The sequence below is a fragment of the Camarhynchus parvulus genome, chromosome 10, assembly GCF_901933205.1.
Source record: "Camarhynchus parvulus chromosome 10, STF_HiC, whole genome shotgun sequence".
In the NCBI taxonomy this organism is placed as follows: Eukaryota; Metazoa; Chordata; class Aves; order Passeriformes; family Thraupidae; genus Camarhynchus; species Camarhynchus parvulus.
In genome coordinates, this window is record NC_044580.1 from 14,416,820 (window position 1) to 14,437,631 (window position 20,812).

A 20,812-nucleotide genomic window follows, 5' to 3' on the forward strand; every position below is an offset into this window, starting at 1 on the left:
GAGCCTTGCCCTTTCCTCACACAGCCTCAGCTGCAATCATCTTCATCAAACTCAGCTCTTCAGCTCTTAGGTAATAATCTCCACAGGTCATTTGCTCATCTTCCACTTGAGACTCCTTAGGAAAGGTAAGTACACCAGCACTGCAGCCTCTGCCTTTTGTTCTGTCACATCTTCACTCCTGCAGCCTGTCTTGCTTAGCCAGAGTTAGGCTAGGGCTTACCTTGAGGAGTTTTACACCTTCCTACACAAACCAGCTGAGCTGCTCAGCAGCTGGCTCAAGGCTGACAGCAGTTTTTTTGGGTATTCTGAATTAGATTGAGCTTCACTCTGCTGGCAGGACGTAATTCAAAAAGCAGAGGCGGGACAGCAGCTGCCTCTTGTCTGCAGCACTGAATTACTCTTCGACTGTTCCTGAGGAGATGAAGACATCAGGGCACAGAAATCATGGCAGAGGAGAGAGGCAGAGCTGATCCATGCACAGGGTGCTGGACCAGTCTGTCCTGTAGCTGCTCCAGAGCCCAGGAGTGTCTGCTCTCCATATCCAGGAGGAAAACAGTCCCCTGAGAACTGCCAAAAGTGTGGAACAAGCAGCCTCAGACTGCCCTGATGCTTACCACCAGCACTGCAGCATCTTGCTGTGCCCTGAAAGCCACAAAGCAAAACTGCTTCAGAGATGGGCAACTTCATCAAACAGGTCTGGAGGGGAAGGAAGCCTGCTGAACAGCTGTGGTGTGACCTGGCCACCCCAGGGAGGGGACAGGGCTTGGCCCAGTGGTGCTGAGAGTCTGGGTACAGTTTGTGGGCTCTGAGGTACCAAACACCAAAGGCACTGAGATCCCTTCCCTGTTGCAGAGGATTTTGCCTTTGGATCCCAGCAGTAAGCCCAGCTTCCTGATGGTTGATGGGAACCTTGTGTGATTAAACATATTCCTCCACCATGCTGCTAAAACCAGTTTTCCCCCTTGTCAGGCCTGATTCAGAGTCACAGGACAAAGGGACTTGCAACCCTCTAATAACAGAGCACACAGGAGCTCTGTCTCTTCTTTCCAAAAAGCATCAGCCCTGTCCCATTCTTGCCTTAAATATAACACACAGCACAGGGATTTCAAGAACATGTTTAATGATGGCAGCTTCTACTGAAACACATGAAGTCCATTCAAACACAACCAATTATTCCTTAAAAAGAAGCTTTGGTCACAATGACAAATTCTTTTTAAAAAAACTTCACAGCAATTGCACAAAACTGAACACATGGTCCTGATACCTCCTCACACACAAACTGCAGCAGCAGAAACTCATCTAACAAGGAAAAAATCTTTAACAAAAACCACAGCCCTCCACCCTGCAGAGATTATACCATGTACATGGAATTAGAGGGAACAGTTATGAACAAAATGTTTGAGTTAATTAGTGTCTATGTGTTCAAGCTTCATTAGTGCCTGTAGACTGTTACAAGTAAGTTTGGTCTTAAGATAAACACTAGGGAATCACAGAGTCAGTGCGCTAAACAAGTGTTTGCAGTCATCTCTGCAACTTCCAGGGAACAAAGGGGGGAAAATGCAAGTACAAAGCTATCTGTGTACTTAGTTCTGCAGGTAAGCATGGCACATTGACTTCTGGCTTCTCAAGTGTAATCTCTGGTGAGAGGGCTGTGGCTGGAGCAAAGCAGCTGCAATTCTGTGCAGGGTTTTCCCTCCACATGCACAAAGGGAAAAGCCTCTGACTCACACACTCGATTTGCCTCAGCCAGGAGTTGGAGGATTCTGTAAGCAGCAAGTGAGCTACAGACAAGACAGCTGTAATAACATTTCTGTTTTCATTTTCTGTAACAAAAAAATATGCCTTTTAAAATGCTCTTGAACAAAGCAAGTTTGACTACGCAACACAAAATAGCAGCAGATACTAAGACACGTTACAGTCACAATCAGATTAAATCTGCAGTGTAAGATACACAGAACATTAAGGTAAAAAACTCATGTAGTGGTTAATGGCTATTTCTTCTCTGATGAACTCCTAGAACTACCTGAACCAAACAGTTAAAATTATTAAAACTATGTTTTAAACTGATTTCTACAATTAAAAAAATATTCATATATATACTATTAGACGAGTCACGTCAAGTGCTCTTAAAATCTTAACTAAATATAGCTATAGAATATTTAACCAGACACTTTAAATCACATACAGCAAGTTTTGTAGAGGTAAACATTGCCTCACATTTGCAACAGCAACTGAGTATCAGACAAAGCATTTGGATTATTTTCATGACTGTGAGCAACTGGTCAGGTTGACCTTTTATTTCCACCAAGCAGCTGCTGCTTCCCTATAAGCACTTTTTAGCTTATGGCACACAGTTTGGGACTTCATCAAGGAGCCAGGAAATCCCAGCTGCTGTTGAGCACCTCCATCTTCAACATCTTAAATACCTGGTCCCTGTCCACCATTGAGATTTGGCCATGTTGTGAAGATAGTGGGATTTTTTTGGTTTTTTAAGCTACAAGCAAGGGGAGCAGAAGGCCTTTGCCAGCCTAACTCAGCAAGTGACCTGAAGCTGCTGGAAAAACTGATTTCAAGAACCGACTTGCTCAGAAGGCAGAAGTGCCCTTCATGCTTATTTTCTTCTCATCTCTTTCCTACACAACTTGGTCTTTCCTTTCTTTTGTGCAAAGGGATGGTTTCATTCCCTGTCTCCACTCTGAGGGTGCCTGATGCTCAGCTTAATGAGTGTGGCAGGAGAGTGGGCATGAACACGTTGCCATGGTGCCTGCACAGACAGGGCAGCCACCTCATCCCATCACCTCCTTCCACAAATGCCAACAGAAGCTTTTAACCTCCCTCCCTCCTCTCAGCACTGCCACTTCTCTGACTTCAAAAGGGCTTGGTCTGCCCACAAAGTTCAATTGCCAGCCTTCACTCTTGCAGCCCTGAATAAACTCAGTATTTCCTTCTGGAGCATCCAGCCTAGAGCCTGAAACCTGTTTTACTGAGGTGAGGAAAGAGCTCCAGACCTCACCTGAACCTGCAGCATCGTTCCACTCTCTGCTCCCTGTGGTTCCTGCCAGCCAGAACAACCTGCCCAGCCCATCCTCACCTCACAGCTGACATGTCAAATATTGCTTGGTAACAGAGGCACAGAATGACTCAAACTATTCCATGAATGAAAATAACAGAGCATTTTATAGTGCCTTGATGACTAATATTAACACAACAGTCTGCTTTGGGATTTTTCCATCCAGGCCGAGTTGGCTGTCTGCAAAGCCTTTGCTGAGTCACAGCTAGGGGAAAGCAAGCTGTGGTATGGCAGCTGCTGGGATGAATGCATAAGGCTGCTGGAAAGGAAGAAAAATTCCCCTTCACCTCCTTTTACTGACTGAAGGGCCAAGGGGAACCACACAGAACTGGCGCAGGTCGTGGTATCATGACAAAGCAGTTTGGTTTCTCAACAAGGCTCAAATCTCAATAGGGCTTTAAAAAACAGATAAAAATCCCAAAAGTGGCAGCCTGCTGCAAGGCTGGTGCTTTGCCAGAAACTGCAGTCTCCTTGAGGGATTGCAACTGCAAGGCTGGGAGAGGGTCAAGCAAACAGTGGGACAATCCTAAAACAACTGGAAAATATGCATTCCCCAAGAAAAGCAAGGTTTCAGCCAGCTTAAAAACCCAAAATAGAAGGTGTTAAGGAGTGCAGTAAACAGTAAAATCTGAAATTCATCTGTGGTTACTCTAAAGGAAAACCACAAAGTAAAGAAAGTAACCCAGTTAGGTTTGCCCTTTCTACCGCTGGCCTGGAATGCCTGGATGCCTGTGGTCTCCCAAACCCAACCTTTCCAGATGCTGCAATCCAATTCCCACAGTGTCATCCCACAGCTCTGACCTCTGCAGCACAAAGCACAGCAGGGAACAACAGCTAAAAATCGTCCTTGAGTTAAATGAGCTTTGTCAAGCAGGTAGTAAAGGAAAACTTCCAGTTTGACAGAATAGGATCATTTACATGAAGCTTCCACGAAAAATTAGACATGTTCTCTCTGCAATCCAATCATTCCACATGAGGACTTACTTTGCTTAGAAAAAGGTAATGAATTGTAGACAAGTTACAGTCAGCACAGGACAGTACAAAACACTGGTTTTACTCCCAGTGGAAGGGCAGAAAATTACAAAAATATATCTTCTTTAATCCAAGACTGTTGTAGTTTAGAGCATGCCTGATTCTTCCTATTTCCCTGTGGTCTCATTTACTGAAGTTGATCTGATCAGAGCTCCTTGGGACAATGAGAGTGTCATCGTGAAAACTTAGTGCAATTGTTGTTTTAAACAAAAAATCAGTAGCAAGTCAAGAAAATTTCCTACATGAGTTGACCTCCCAACCACTTCCCACCCAAACCCTACACCAAACACAGTGTGGCATTTCAGCATGGCTTACATTTTTACCATCTTAAGTCCTAAGTCACCTCTGTAAGGCCCAAAAATACTTCTTGATTTTTTTTTAACGCATGATCCGTTTAACAATGACTGAAGTTTAACAGTGACTGAAGTGTTGAATTAGGATTTTAGAAAACAAGTCCTTGGGGCAGCTTGCTTTAATCTTCCTTGTCTTCCTCCTTCTGCAAAACTTATTTAGAGTGTAAGGAGCTGCACCTTGTAATGCTTTGGTGACACTGCAGCCCTTCTAAAGCAAGAGAGCCCAGTTTGCAAAGAGGAACTCTGGTCATTCCAACGCAGGAGCTGGGACACCAGGGAACCAAATGGTGCTGTTTGAGCCAGAAGATCCACAGCCTGCTGTACAAACAGCACCTCGAGGAGGTGCAGAGATGAAAGCCTCCCCTTTCACAGTTATGGGTTCAGCAGGTCCCTCGACAGCAGAGTGACGTCTGGCAGGGCACTGATGCTCCACGGAGCTGCTTTACCTGGAAAGCAGAAGAATTAATACAGCTGGAGATCTGCAATTCAAATTACTCACAGGCAGAGATGAGAACCCACGTGTGACATGGAAAAATAAAATCCCAATGGACACAAAGGAAAAAGCAGCATCATTCACTGGGATTGCCACTGATTCCAGCAGTTTGTGTATCTGGTGGCAGTGAGGGGATGTTAGTGTCATGCCAGAGAAGACGTACCAAGGGAAGACAAAAGCAGAGTTAGATGAGGGAAAGGCCAGATGCTGGAAGATCCTGTGGCCAGTCAGTGTGCAGAGCAGAGAAGGGAATGTGCGCAGGGAGGCACATGAAACCACATTCTGCACCTCACAGCTTTTACACACCAGTGCACCCCTTACCCATCAACACACATGGACCATCCTCCTTGCTATGGATGTTCCTCCTGATGCCCTAACTGCTTCAGGGTTCAAAAAAAATCTTAACAGGAACCTGTTACACTGCAGGAATAAGGCAAGAGTCCTCCCATAGGACTGCAAGAGCAGCAGAACATGGTGTGCTCTGCAACAACTGTCAAATAGCATCAGGAAAGAACTGGCCTTCAAAACCCAGCAAAAATTGCTTTTTGACTATCTCTTTTTCTCCCCTGCTGTGGACCTATGGGAAATCCTTAACAGCAGCACCAAAGCTTTGGCAATTTGTTGTATTTATAGTGAACTGCTGGCCTGTGTTGGTGATTTGCACCCCCTTCAGATGAGGATAAATGATACCCCTCCATTTACACACAACCTGTCACTGCTGCCTGCTGGGGGAAAAAAAATAAGCTGCTATAAACCCCAGTACAATTCACCTGGCATCATCCAGAATTGCCTGCAGCTTTCACTGGAAAAAAAATCCATTACAGCTGCTCCCTTGAGAGTGATCACCTCTCAGTAACAAACAGAACAATTCCATGCTCCATTCAGAGCTGCACATGCAGCCAGGATCTGGAAAGGATGCAGTCCTAGAGAAGGCACCAGGAGTGTAACCCATATTTTACAGAGACTCCCAACACTTGGGTACATCAAAGGCTGAGCCCTCAACTGTGTTGAAGATGTTTCTCTACAGTTCAATGCTATCAGTGCCTGGAAAAGGGATAAATCCAGAATCCAGCCCTTACATGTGGTGTATCTTTCCTCTAAAACATCCTGCAAGCTCTCAAAAGCCCTTTAGACCCACAATGGTAGAATAAATATTCCTGTCCTCTTCCCTCAGCCTGCCACTTCTCCTTACACATAAATCCTTCTCCTTTCAAGAGCACTTTGGAAGATGCATTCCTAAACCACTTCAGCGTTCGGCCAGTGCTGCTGTTAGAGGAAAAATGACAATCCACAGGGAAAACAAACTGAGGAATTTTACTCAGCCAACAGGAAGGACAGAGGCTTCAATCTGCCCCAAGAAAAACTTTCTATCAGTATTTATTTAGGAGCCTGACACCAGGACTGGCATTTAAATTCCAAGTTCTTTCCGCAGCTCTGGGCTGTCACAGGGCACATATGGCCCTGGACAGTTGTGAAATTCCCCCAGCTGGGCCCAGCAAGCGAAGCAGGAGCAGAACTCGCAGCCTCCAACAGCTGCAAGTCAGCAGGGAGAGGAGCCACTGCTGATATCCCAGATTACTGAAGTGCTTTCAAAGCCTTTCATGTGCAAGGCGCCACGGAATTTATTCAGAACCTATTTTCAGTTTCCTATTGAAGCTGACAAGAAATCCCCCAATGAGCCTCGCTAGAGTTAATAAGCTTAACAAGCTAACAATTTTATTTACCTTTTCAGAAACTGGTTCTTTCTGCAGCTGTTTTAATCTCTTTTCTCTTATTACACTAAAAAAGCAGTGTGCTCTGTGGTGGGGGATGGACACCAGTTTGTTGGGGATGTTTGCCTGTAACCTACTTTACTTCACTGCTCTCTACTCAAGTATCCCTGAGTGCCAAATGCCTGATGAATTGATGGCTTAGCTCCATCACAGAGATCACAGAACCCGTGCAAATTCCCCCTGCCCTCCTGAGAGAAAGAGCTAAAGGAGCAAAGAGGAGAGGGAAATCTTCAAATCAAAATCTATTTGTAGCATAAGAAAAAGCACATATGGAGAGTGGGATCTAGCTTTCCACTACCTAATTTTTGAAGATGTGCAGCAAATCCCATCATAAAACTTGAAAAACTATCTGACATCTGGGAAATGATGACCAATATAGTTCATATGGTCCAGGAATCAACTGGACAAGAATACTCTTTGGCCTTCAGCACAGACTGAATTGATGATCAAAAAGGAAACACTCTTTCCATTGCTGTGTTTGCTTTCTTTGTGTAGCTTTATAGCAATTTCAGAACAATTCCTGAGCTATTTATCCAAATGCCTCCCTCAACAGCAGAGCAAATACATGCACAAACACACATATTAAAACAGTGGTTTCCATGAAACTTTTTAAGGAGGCATCAGTGTCCAAGTGATCTGGCACTTATACTCTATGACAATCTTTGTTTCATACTTTCCACCTCTTTTCACAGAGAAATGGTGCCTGCAGGATTAGAGGCCATTGACAGAGCTGCTTCCCTGCTACTGGAATGAGGTTGCAAAGAGGGGATCTGATCCAGCACACATTTGACGGAGGCAGAAGTGGGTGGCTTTGCATCCACAGAAAGGACTCTGTTTGGGCAAGATTCTGAAGTGGTCTCATTAGTCTGCCTTACTGGAGAAAGGTGGTTATTTCTTGTTGCTCCACTGCCCAAGGGAAGCCAGGGGGGAACGACTGGGAAGCCTAAAACTTTAAAGCCTCCTGAAAAAAAAATGGAAAAAAATAGCAACGACCTTCATCCAACAGCCCAATTTACACTGTCTGCTGTTCTTTGATGCCTCGTGTAAGACTGGAAACAAATCTGCACAAGGACAGAGCATTAAAGGAAAGAAAATTAACTGCACGAGAACCAATTGGAGAGGTAAATGTCGCTTCTCCCCTGTTGCTGCTCCACACCAAATGCCTTTTAATTAGAGAGCTGTTTGCATTACATGGGGAGAGAGCACAGAATCTCAATTACTCCCCCAAATACAGATGCAAGTGCCAGCACGGATCTTTCAGCAATGGGAGGGGATCTCAAATAAACCAGCTCAGAGCCTCCCACACCACGAATACCAGCTTGGGGGGCAGGGGAGGACTGAGGCAGATACACCAAGAGAAGACCTGTTAGAAGTTTGTCCCCTGACTCCCTGTGGGCAAGTCTGAGCTGCTCTTTCTGCAGCTCTATCCCTCTCTTCCCATCTGAACACAAGCACCTATGAAAAAAGTCCTGAATAGTTCAATGGTCAAACTCAGCAACTCCAATTTGCAAAGGAGTCTCTTAACTGGTGACAGGATTTGTGAACTGTTTGGGATATACTCTCCAAGCTGCACAAAGGAACCAGAGAGCTTGACACCTTCCACAGCAATTGGATCCTCAAAGAAGCTTTCCCAAAATCAGCACTGCTAAGGAGCTGTCTGTAAGATGATCCTCCCCTCCAAAATGAGTAGCTCTGTTTAAGCTAAACAAAAGAATGCCTGAAACAGCAAGGACTGCAGAAAAAGTGCAATTTAATAGCTGTTGCACTGTGGCAGAAAGGAGGAATTCCCACAGCTGAAAAGAGGACTGGTTGGCCAAGAACAGGGACCCGGGATGAGCAGATATCTTCAGTGATAGCAGCAGAGTTCCTGCTCCAGGGAAGCAAAGTCAGAAAACACAAACACAGCTCTCAAGAGAAAATGGTTTCCAGCAAGCTCTCTTTGTTCATCCACTATATCACTTTTAAACGTCTTGTCCTGAAGCCATGATTGAGATTCTTCTGTTCTCACTCTTTGGGGAAATACCCTCAGATCCCATTTCCAAAAGTTCACAGAGAAAGTATGGTGTTAAAAGGAAAAGGGTGGGACGTGGGAGCTGTTTAAACTCAGATCTCTGCACTCTGGGTTTAACAAAGCTTGATCCTAAAGTATAAATTGCACAAGCTGAAATTATTAGAGCAAACACAGGGCAGCCACAGGGAATGGCAAAAGTCAGGTAAGGACTGATGGGAGTCTTCTAAATCAAGAACTAATTGTTTACACTAAGGCTTGACTCACACCCTTCATTGTTTCACAGCTCTCAACTATTTCCTGATTTTTAGATAGAACTAATGCAGTGACTTGGGAAACAACCAGTGGAACATATGGTGGGGTGTGGTTCAGATGTTGGCACACATGTGCTCAGAGCAGATGTGGTGTTCCCCCTTTTCCAAAGTTAGGAGATGGGCACTGTGAGTAAAGTCTGTAAAATCACCAGTTAGAAGTTGTCAAGATCTGCACTTTTATAATTAGGAGAGCTGATTTCAGCCAAAGTAGGACAGATTTTAGAGTAGGCCTTATTTGGATGAGAACACAACTTGAATAGTGTGGATGGCTTGATGCAAACAAAAATAAAAGATGCAGATACCCTGATGCCATGAATCAACAAGCAGCATCTTTATGTGCTGAGTTGTTGCCATAAATCTTCAGGCCCAGAATAGGCAGCAGAACTTTGGGGTTGTCACACCACTTCCATCTCAAAAAGACAAACATATTTAAGGAAAGTTTGTTGCTAAGGGGTAACTGCTAAAAGCATCAGTGAGGGCTGACAGTCCTCTGTGTCACAGACCAACACAGGAGCACTCTGGTACAAATCTTGTGGAGATTCATTCTGATTTCCCTCCCAGGCTCACAGCCTGGGAAAGAAGCCCTGGATCCACGACCCTTGATCCACAGCCCTCCATCCAGTGTGAGCACACAGGAATGACTGCCAGCAGCTGCCCGAGAGGGGAAGCTCAGTCTGTCAAACCCTGTCAGCTATTTAGGACACGTGTACCCCGTTGTGCTGCTCTGCAGGGGAAAGAGGAGTGCAGACAGCCTGGGGCAGTGACAGGGTTATTGCAGGAGCAGGGGAGGACAGAGCTGTGCTGGGATTAGGCTGAGGACTGTAAAGGAAAGGGATAATGCTTGGGCAAAGAGGGAGACTGTGACTGCCTCATCCCTGCCAAGTTAGCCCAGCAGAGAAATAAAAGAGCTGTTTTCACTAACAAGAGCTCAGTGAGCAAGCCTAACTGGATAGATGGCAGCAGTACCTGTATTTCACATCAAACACTGTTGAGTCTTCGTCCTCGTCGTCTTCTTCGTTCAGAGGAGCCATTTCCACCCTCTCGGCCGGGGTGGTGATTATGTCGTACTTCCTGGTCTTCTTAATCCTCTTGCCAGACCTGAAACACAGAGGTGGGAAACACTCTGTATAAAATTCCTTTATACAGCATTCCTTGGAGAGGCTGAAGCTGCTCCCACCAGCTCTGACTCTGCTGGATTCAGACTCCCAACAGGAACGTTGCAGAACCAGCCTCTGTCCCCTCCTGCTGCCTTTCCAAGGCCACTCTTGGTGCCTGTGTGTGGAGCAGTTCCTCATCAGCTGCAATCCAGATCAATGTCAGCCTTTCCACTGCTCACAAACCAGAGATGCTCTGGCACCCAGGGCAGGCACAAGAATGCCACAGCCACCACGTGCTCCTGCTGCCACACTCAATAAGTGAGACATGGGCTTAATCAGCTGAAGCAGCCGCTGGTTTAGTGAACATGTTCAGATGAGAAAGCACAGGTTAAGCCCTGCTGAGCCATGGGAATGTTCTAGGCAGGATTAGGAGCAAGGAGGTGATGCTGTCTGGGTACAAAATTGCCTGCTTTCCTTGCAGTCAGGCCAAGCTCAGGAGTCCCACAGCAACAACCTTGAGTCTCACCTGGAGCAGTTTCAGGCTCCATTCGTGCAGGTGCTATGAAAAATAACCAACCATTGTTCAAAGCTAACTGTACCTACCACCTCCCCTCCCACAGATGCCAGCCTTACCTTCCCTTGTAAATGGAGATACTCACACACCTGCACATCCCACAGTTTTGACAGATCTATTTTCTAACACTTACTTTCAATTAATAAACACTTTGTGTGTGGCTCTCCAACTTATTCTCTGCCTCTAGCTTGAGTTGTGTGGGTCCTTTTTTTTTTCCTTCACCTACTGTTTTCATGTATATTAGGAAGGTCTCACTGCTCATGCATGAATGCATTTTGTGATTATGCATTCAAGAACGTGTTGATATGTACTCGGCCAGCCTTCAGGGAGAAAAGTGGATGGTTTTGGTTAACAAAATGCAGAACTTTCCCCTACACCTCTTAGCTAACAAAACTGCTACCTGCCAAGCATGACAAGGGAGCTGGTGCAGGCACAAGCAAGCAGCCCAGCAGAGTTTTGGTTATCACAGCTAGTGCTCTGAGCACATCCCAAGTGCACTTTCACCATCAGGAAGCCTTGCCCTGGCACATCATGAGAGGCGTGCCAGATTCAAAAGCACAGCTTTTGCCTCAAGAAGTCTTTGAAACAGTTACACAGCAGCAGGAACTGGGGAATGAGCCCTGCAGAGACACTGGGACTCCAGCCCTGAGTGTGCATCTCACAGTCCACAGTGGTCCCTTCTAAGCTTAAAGTTAAGGAAATTTAAATCAGTGACCAGCTCTGATGCGGAAATCTCAGTACCTTTGCCAAGCACTGCTTTTGGGCAGTAGTCCAAGGCTGAACAAACAGGTCCCAGCCCTTGGGATGAAGCAGTTTGCATTTCCTCCCTATTTAAAGGCTGGGGTTGCATCAGGAGTGAGGAGAAAGTCACCTCCTGGTCTAATCTTTAGAGCTATCTGTGCTTCTGTGTCACGCAGAGCACGGGGTGGTTTGTTCTTTCACTGCTGTTGTTGAAACAAGTGATTTTATATCCAGTACAGGAGGACTCTAAACCCAAACACTTCAAAATCCTTTTGAAACCACTTCTCTGTTACTCTGCTTCCCTGCTAAAAACTAGCAGCAAAGTGATGGAGGGAGGTCTCCTCTTGCAAGTAAAACATTGTTTTTACATGAAATATTTACTCATGCTGGGAAGCCTAAACCTAGACCAAGACTAACCTGTCAGAACTAACCAAGCACAGCCTTACCAGTTTGCACTCACATACAGGCTACAGGGGGTTTCCATGGGTTCCATTTAAGATCCTACCCAAGTATCAGGCCCACTTTACAGAGACCTCTCCTCCTACATTCCCTCCCATTAGAAAATGTAACTTGTTCCACAGAGTTCATCTTAAAACTGTTAATAATGGAGTGGTTGAAGAAATTACTGCAGAACAGATATTTTTAGAAATGGGAAACTAGAATCCTTTTGCCTCCAGCCTTTAATTAGTCTATTTGGGCTACATTTTTAAGAGGACCTGGAGCAGAACTCACTGTACAGTGACCTATTAATCCCCACAACCTCACTTAATGATGGTGCTCATCTAGGATAGGGAGGAAGCTCATTTGGCTGCTGGTTTTTCACTAAGCTGCTACAACCAGTTGTTTGCCATTGATAAGGCAAAAAGGTCTTTCCCTCCCACCCTTTTCTCAATCCATTCCACCCCAGATTATCCAGCTAATTTGTCATTAATCTGCTTTCCAGCAGTCTGTTTTCTCATTTGCTCATTTGCACAACTCCCCCAGGCTTCATAAATACAAGAATTACCCAAGCTAACTTTGCAGGAAAGCCTTGGGAGTTTCCCTACATGCCTGTCAGGAAACTGTTTCACATTAAAACTCCTGAACCTCAGTGGGATCCCTGTAACCATCAGCAATGACAGCACGAAAAGGAAAGGCACTTTATTCAGCAGGTGGGACCAGGCAGCAGAGTCAGTGGAGCAGCACAGGGCAGGAACTACAGAACACAAATGTTTCATGAACTTTGGAGACCTCCTGGACAGGATCAGGACACATCAGACCTCATGGACAAACAGAGCATCTCCTTTCCAGCCACATTCATTTTGTGGGGTTTTCTTAAAAGCAAACAAGAAGCCTGCTGGAAGCTGTGGTCAAAGTGTGGCCCTTGCACGATGACAATGCACTCCCCAGGGTAGAAGGGGTTCTGAGTAGTTAAGCACAGAAAACCATCTTCCACTTAAAAAAATCCTGTTGCTTCTGCTGATTCAGCCACCCCTAGTAATTAGGAGGGAATGCTACAGGTCTTGCCCAGAATTATGAGGAGGAAAGAAAATCCAGGCTAACTGGGGGAATGGATATGAACCTTTCACTGCAGACCCAGTGCTGAGGCACCACACACCACACCAGGGTCTGCCTGCTCCACCCCACATCCCTCTCCAGACAGCAGGGAATGACACACAGAGAGCAGAACGCTGCCTTTGTGGCTGTACTTTGACCAGAGGCTATTTTGATCAAGCACCAGTCATATGCAGCACTTCATCCTCCTTTCTGAGGCATCATGTGGTTGGGTTAAGTGCTCGAATCAACTCACTGGTTCATTGTATTATTTACGCCTCTAATCTATTTTGGTCCACAACCCTGACATTCAAAGATTATTATTTTCCTGACCCAGAGAGAGAGAGGTCTCCGCATTTTTTACCTCCTGCTAAGAGATGCAGAGGGAGGGGACCATCCCCTAGCAAGAAAGGAAAAAAAAAAACCCAACAAAAAAAAACCCCAAACAACTCAAAAAAACCCTTATCCCTTCTAAGTAGAGTGCTTACTGGAAGTCTTACTAAGCCAGTCCCTCCTAGAACTGCAATGTTCTATGCAAAATGGAATCAGAACCAGTTTATTTCCTGTTAATGGACTCCCTTAGCAGTTAAAAAAAAAAAAGGGACTAAAAACCTCAGGAAACTCCAGGCTTCCTACCAGCTGATGAATTAGATCAGCAATATTCCATTCCTGTTGATCTCTCTGGGTATCTCTGCTCTCTGGATGGCGCTGTATACAACAAAGTTGAGGCACTAAGCCAAGTCCTCATGTGTTTTCTGGAGATGGGACACGTAGTGACAGGCCAAGGAGGAATGGTTTCCAACTAAAAGACAGCAGGTTTAAATTAGGTATTAGGAAGAAATTCTTTACTATTAGGGTGGTGGTGAGGCCCTGGCACAGGCTGCCGAGAAAACCAGTGGCTGCCCCATCTCTGGAAGTGTTCAAGGCCAGGTTGCATAGGGCTTGGAGCAGCCTGGTCTAGTGGAAAGTGTCCCTGCCCATACAAGGGGGTTGAAATGAGGTGATCTTTGAGGTCCCTTCCATCCCCAGCTGTGATTCCATGATCAATGCTGCTGCCTGCCCATGGCTTTCAAAATAGGTCACATACATATATATTTTAAGGTTGGATATTTGGTTGATTTTGGAGTTTTTTTCTTCTCCATTTAACATAATTTAATTTGAGTTTTTCTTCCCTGTTGCTGGCAGGAACATAAAGCCTTGTCTTTGCTGGAGTACTGTAGCTGGTTATAATACAATTAATTTTAAATCAGTTAAACTCTCTGGGGTTAGGTCTTGGATGGCCTGGAGCAACTGTCCAGCTCATAGAACAAAGGGTCTTGTATCTTATGATCATATGCTTGAACCTCTCTCCTCAATCTCATTTATACCAGTTTTGCTATTACTGGAAAACTAAGTTTAAAGTGGCATTTAAGGAAACCAAATTTGAACAAGAAGAAAATTAACAAAGCAAAGAGATGCAAAAGAAGCAGGTAGTTTTTCTCTAAAAATCTAGATATACAGCAGCCTTTCCAGCTTGGATTCTGTTTGTTCAGGGGCAGGTCAAGACATCATGCAAACACTTACAGAGCAGAGTTTTCTGCAACTAAAGCTCTCAGCTGGCCCATTGGAGCAAAAGTAACTTATCAGATTTCCCTAGAAGGCACATGGTTCACGAGCACAGTTGGCCACATCTGAAAAATTGTGTTTCCTGTGAGCTGATCCCAAAAATTGCACTGCAATGGAATGAACTGAGCTGCACCAGGGAAGAGAAACAGGGCAGAACACGGAGGTAAAAAGGCAAAATCCAAAACTCAGATCAGAGTGACTTCAGCCACACACAGTCTGTTGCAAGCCACTGCATTTCTTGGTAATGCAAACTACCCAACTATTTGCTTGAGAATAACATGGAATTTGGTTTGTTGTGGAAATGGTTTTGGGTTGGGAGCATGCAGAGCCCACGGGTGTAGGAAAGAAAGCAAACCCAGGACTGAGCTTGCAAGAAAGAATAAATAAATAAATACTATAGCAAATTAGAGCTTGCCACATGCAGACAAATAGCAAAGTCTTGGCTGGCCTTCACAGACCCCAGCAGCCACAGAGAGAAAGGAAATTCAGACCACTTCGGGGGATACCACATTCTGAACCACACAACCATCAGATGAACTCAGAGCATAACATTTCCAAAAGGAATTAAAAGGAATCTCTGAGTGTTGCCTTAAGAACTGAGCTGAAAGCAGGAGAAATATATCTATTCCTACTCAAACAAAAAAGGGAAATAATATCAACAGAAAAATATGTTAAAAAATGAGATGTATATAGAAAATAAAATGTATAAAATATTAATCTGATGCCTGTGATGAGTATCTGGCCAATCACTGGTTTATTTCATCTCTACAACTTATATAAAAGGATAATTTACTTCCAGCAACACAGAATAATTTCACAGTGAAAGTTTAATCAAAGATTGGATTTCAGCAAAATCTCTTTAATAGAAATCCATGACTCTTCAGAAAAAAAATCACAATGTTTTTTACTAAGAGTGAACAAAGCTTGTATTCTGATGGAGAAAAGCTTTACATTTATTGAGGGTAAAGCCCTTATCTCTTCTGCAACAGAATCTCCACTGATCTGTGTTGTCAGCTACAAGTGTGACGCTGTACAAACATACCTGTTGGTATTCTTGTCTCGTTTGCAACTGGGATAACTGTTTACAAACAAGTGCTCTGTCAGATAAAGAAATATTCTCAGAAGCCAATAACTTCATTTTCCACTTCCCCAGCAGGTTCTACCAAAGATACACATGACATCTCAGAGGGTGTTTAACATATCTTCAATGCTGCATTAACTCTGATCAGCTGTATAATGACGACTCTGGCATGGGAGAATAAATCCATCTTTCCCAAGGTGACTTTAACTTGGACCTGTTTTTGCTGATAATGGTATAGGGAAGGCCTTTAAAGGTTATCAGTTTGCCTTCTTTGGCTACCAATATTCAGCCAGGTCTCCTTGACACACGATATTCCTTTATACTCAGAAGAAATTGTGGCAAAGAAAATAAACTCCCCAAGATCACACAGAACTAGAAGTAGAAACTTAGGGCAGAATGAAAAGCCTTAGTTATAGACTTCCTAATTCTAGCTCGTATAATCTCTACCAATTCTGCTGTTTGTATGTGACAACTCTGTACAGCTGCAAAGCAGACATATTGATTAAAAAAAAACCCAAAAAACACCTCTTCAGCATTTATTGGGCTCTCCCAAACCACATAAGTTTATGAGCACATTTATTTGCATTGCCTGTGCCAGCTGCTGCACACACTTAAGCAGAATACAGTTAAATGTCAATTTCTTCAGAAAGTACCAGCCCTGATCATTTCAGTTTATAGACCACACTTTGGAATATTACCACCGTGAACGCTGCCCTTCCTACACGGAATTAGCTCAAAGTAGGAGAGGCAGAGCACTCAGCCACGCACAAAGGAGCTGCCTGAAGACAGAACAAGGAAGAATGCGCCAGCTCCACTCGTTTAACTGCTTCTGTCACCTGAGCCATGGCTTCGCCGCCGAGCCCCAGCTGTTCCCGTCTCTTTCCGGCTGGCCCTGCCCAGCAGCCGGACACCGAGCTGTGACACCGAGCTGTGACACCGAGCTGTGACACTTCGCCATCTGGGCCTCATCTCCGGCTGGGCTTTGTGTGTCTCCATGGCTAAGCAGCCCACGGTTCCTTGGGCACCCACGCCAGCGGCCCATCACCACCTGCACCAACAGCCCCGCGTATTCCCACAGCACCAGCGGAGTCTCCCGCGTTCCGCTCCGTGCCCAGCCCAGCCCCACATAGCGGGTGTATCTCCGCTGGAGGATCCCACCCGGAGCCCAGCTCCTGCCCCGATTTCCTGCAGGAGCGCAGCAAGGCGAGGCCGTGCCAGCCGGCAGCCCCGCACGGCTCCACAGGGACCAGCCACACACACCGGGCTTTGAGCACATCACTAGCAGGTTATATAATATACTATTATCTGTAAGATACGCATTATATTTATAAATAATAAAACAATCAAACAGAAGGGGTTCCCCCCCTCCGGCCCCTCGGCGGGTGCCCCCGATGGCGGGTCCCGGCTGCCGCGGGCGGTGCCCACCTGAAGACGCGGAGCAGGAGGCAGGCGATGAGCGCGGCCGTGAGCGCGCAGGCCCCGATGACGGCGGCTTTGAGCGCGGAGAGGTCGCGGAGCATCGCGGGCACGGGGCTCAGCCGGGCCCCGCTGTGGTTGCCGGGGCCCGGCGCGGCGGGCGGGCGGCTGCCGTTGCCCGCCGGCGGCTCCAGGCTGCCGCGGGCGGCGGGCGCGGCGGGCAGGAGCAGCGGCAGCAGCAGCGAGGCCGCGAGCAGCGGCAGCGGGGCGGCGGCGGAGCGCATCCTGCCCGCTCCGGCTGCCCCGGCTCCGGCCGCGCCGTGCCGAGCCCCGGAAGGCAGCGCCGGCCGGCCCGGCCCGGCCCCCGCCCCCCGAGAGGCGCCGCCTCCCGCCGCAGCCGCCGCCGGGGCCCCGCGGCCGGGCACGGCCGGGGCCGGGGGCGGGGCCGGGGCCGGGGCCGGGGCCGGGGCCGGGGCGGGGCCGGGGCCTCCGCAGGCTCCGCTCCCGGAGCTTCCCGCGGCCTCGCCGCTGCCTCGGGCCCCGCTGCTGCCGGGGCCGGCGCTGCTCCCTCGCTCAGCACGAACAGCTCTTATCAGAGAGGATCCAAGGGGAATGCGATGGTGGGGAAGGGTCTCGAGGGGCCATACGAGGGCACTTGGTTGTTCAGCCTGGAGGAGAGTGAGGGCAGAGCTGCAGCTTCGCGGAGAGGCAGCTCCGATCTCTGCTCTGTGTGACCAGCGACAGCACCCAAGAGAACCTGGAGCTGGGTCCGGGGAGGTTTAGGATGGATATTGGGAAAAGGTTCTTCATCCAGAGGGTGGTGAGCACTGGAACAGACTGCCCAGAGAAGTGGTCACGGCACCGAGCCTGACAGAGCTGAAGCAGCATTTGGACAACAGCCTTAGGCACAGGGTGGAACAGTTTCCATCTCCTGAGCAGAGCCGGGAGTTGGACTTTGATGATCATAGTGGGTCCCCTCCACAAAATTCTCTGTTTATGTGATTCTGTGGCCCCTGCTAATTACAACACACAACATCGGCCCAGCTGCAAAACAATCACAGGGTTCATGCTGCCATCAAACAGGGCACAGACCTCCCGAGCTGCTGGGTCAGCACGGCCCAGCTGCTACATCAAACAATTCCTACATCAGATTTATGTCTTTTTGCCTTTTCGCTGATCACCAGGGCTCTGCTTCCAGGGTAATGTATTTACTGATCTTTCACATCTTTAAAAATGCAAGATGTGAGAAAATCTCGGCCATGGTTCTGCAAACCATCCTGGAGCACTGAGCATGTGAGTGGTGCCTTCAGCCAAGCCAGGCAGGGAGCATAAATCATAGAATTATAGGAATCGTAGAATATCCTGGGCTAGAAGGGAATCACAAGGATCAGCCACCTCCTGGTCCTGCAGAGGATAGCCCCCAAAATCGCACCTGGTGCCTCAGAGCATTGTCCAAATGCTGCTTGAACTCTTGTCAGGCTTGGTGCTGTGACCACTGCCCTGTTCCAGTGACCAACCACCCTTGTCTAGATCCTCCACCATCTTCATAACCCTCCTTTGAACACTCTCTAATGGCTTTGTATTATTCTTTTGTTGTAGCACCCAAAACTGCACACAGTGTTCGGGGTGAGGAGTAAATGAGGGAGCAAAGTGCCTGTGCCATAATACAGCTTACTTTTGCTTTCAGTGTTCCAATATTAGCAAGAGCTTCATTGCTGCTAAATAATTGTATGTGGAGAGAAGGGCATGTTGGCACTGAAATTATGTGAAACAAAGGGGGAAGATGAAAGAGCTGATTTCTGTCCTATTGAGCTCTGCACTTCACGGCTGGCAGGGCAGGGTATGATCGATATTATATGTGTGACAAAGCTGTGCAGGAGATGACAGAGGTGTATTTCTGCAGGCAGTGTCCCTCCAGAGAGGTGGCAGTGGAATAATGCCTGGTTCATTGGCCTCCCTGGCCAATTGGGATGCTGTATCAAATGCCACCCACTCGGTAATAAAAGCATCCTGTGTGTTTTGCAGGAAATTCTTTGGATGAGGAAATTTTGACATGGACACTGTGCAGAAGGCCCCCTAGACCGTCTGAATTGGGCATTGTTCCGAGTTTATTTCATTGCTGACTTTTGTGCAGTTTCCCAGTTTCCAACATGGGGCCTTGGTTTATTTCTGTTCAGAAAAAAAAAATAAAATAAATAAATCAGTAAAAATTCCATCTGGGTAGGAGGTCAGATTGGTGGTGCGGGCTATTTCCCAAACACTGGTGTGAGCGCTGCTCACATGAGTTATCATTTGTAAACACTGACCCTGTTGCTGGCCCTGCCTGTTCTGAGATGTTTGCCAGCTGCTGCCCGGCCTCTGGCAGATCCCTCTGGCATTCATCCTGGCAGAGCAGGAAGGGGAAGATGAGGATGAGGGAAGATGTGTAAAGGACTTCCAAAACAAGAACCACCTCCTACAGTTTGAGTGAATATATTGGAGGTGAAGAGCCATTAACATGACGGTTTTGGAGAGCATAATTTGCTTCAAGTGGCTTCAGGATTTCTTGTTTTGGTTTGGCTTTTTTGTAGGGTTTGTTGTTTTTTTTTTTCTCCTCAGATCTTTACTGATATTTCCCATGTCATTTGCCTAATTTGGGAATCATTCCTGGGTCCCGGTCTGGAATGTGGGATTTCGCAACTCTGTGCTTCAATGATATCATGTGGTTTGTTCTGAACACAGCAGTAATAAATGAGAGCAAGGGGAGCTTACCAGCCCTTCTCTAATAAACATTTTATCTGAACAGTCATCTTTTGGGGATCTGAACTAATTTGTGGGGTTTAGATTTTACCTAGTAAGTCATGTTTTCCATGTATGTAGGACAAAGAGTCCCACTTGGATAACAAGGAAGGATTTTGGTTTCATCTCCCCCTTAGCAGTGGTGGCTGTGAAAGCCAGTGCTCCCGAGAGCTTTGCTAGAAGAACACGACTTTGAGAAATCGAGAGGAAGTTCAGACAGTAAAAAATGCAGAAAGTATTTGGTTTCCCCTCTGATGAAGCTTGTGTTTCATTCCTGACACAAAACAGACTCCTGGAGGAGAAGGCTCTGCAGGTTGCAGGGCTGGGAGTTGGTGTAGCTTTTCTCCCTGCTGCGTTTTCTTCCCGTTTACACCTGCTCGGTGTCATTACAAGTTGGAGCTCTCAGTAGCAATTGCACTTTCTGTAGAAGAGTCTGTGCTGGCTAAATAGAAGGAGTGAGCATTTCTGTATGCAATTGCTTCTGGGAATGGCAGATTTCTGTATTTATGGATGCCTGATACAGGAGCAGCCCTGTTTGTGGGGAAGGCTCTTCATGCACTGCTTAGCAATGCATATGAAGCTTGGGCTGTCCCTTCCTTTGTGCTCTCAGATGGCTTCCAGGCAGCACCCAGATGTATTTTTAGCTCTCAGAATAGGGGGAAATTTGCAAGAAATTGTGCAGAGAAGATATAAGCAAAGGAGTGGAAGCCGGCTCAGTCCTCAGATTTGGGCAGGCTGGATTTGCAGGAATAAATAAGTGTTGCTGTGAGAGAAATGAAATGTGTGCAAAATGAGGCACACTACATTCCCAAGGATTTGCTGCAGAAGCAATACACCTTCTGGAAAAGACCAGGGTCCAGTAAGGAAGGAAATAAAATGGAGCTGGTCAGATATCTGTGCTCCATGAGCCCACCTCTGACATCTCAAAACCAAAAAGCCAGGCTA

General features: G+C 46.6%; 1 protein-coding gene across 1 annotated transcript; it reads right to left on the reverse strand.

Annotated features, from left to right (window-relative positions):
• Positions 1-1,099: 1,099 nt before the first annotated feature.
• FAM174B (family with sequence similarity 174 member B) lies at positions 1,100-17,373 on the reverse strand. Its single transcript, XM_030955628.1, has 3 exons — positions 17,099-17,373; positions 10,009-10,140; positions 1,100-4,901 (listed from the first exon to the last, which is right to left on the reverse strand). Exons 1-3 carry the CDS (start codon positions 17,371-17,373, stop codon positions 4,898-4,900), a joined length of 411 nt encoding a protein of 136 aa, XP_030811488.1. The 3' UTR covers positions 1,100-4,897.
• Positions 17,374-20,812: the final 3,439 nt, after the last annotated feature.

Coding starts and splice junctions, on each gene's coding strand:
- FAM174B (XM_030955628.1), bottom strand. CDS start 17,373: ATGCGCTCCGCCGCCGCCCCGCTGCCGCTGCTCGCGGCCTCGCTGCTG. Junction 10,141..17,098: donor CTCCTGCTCCGCGTCTTCAG/GTGGGCACCGCC, acceptor TCTGTGTTTCAG/GTCTGGCAAGAGGATTAAGA.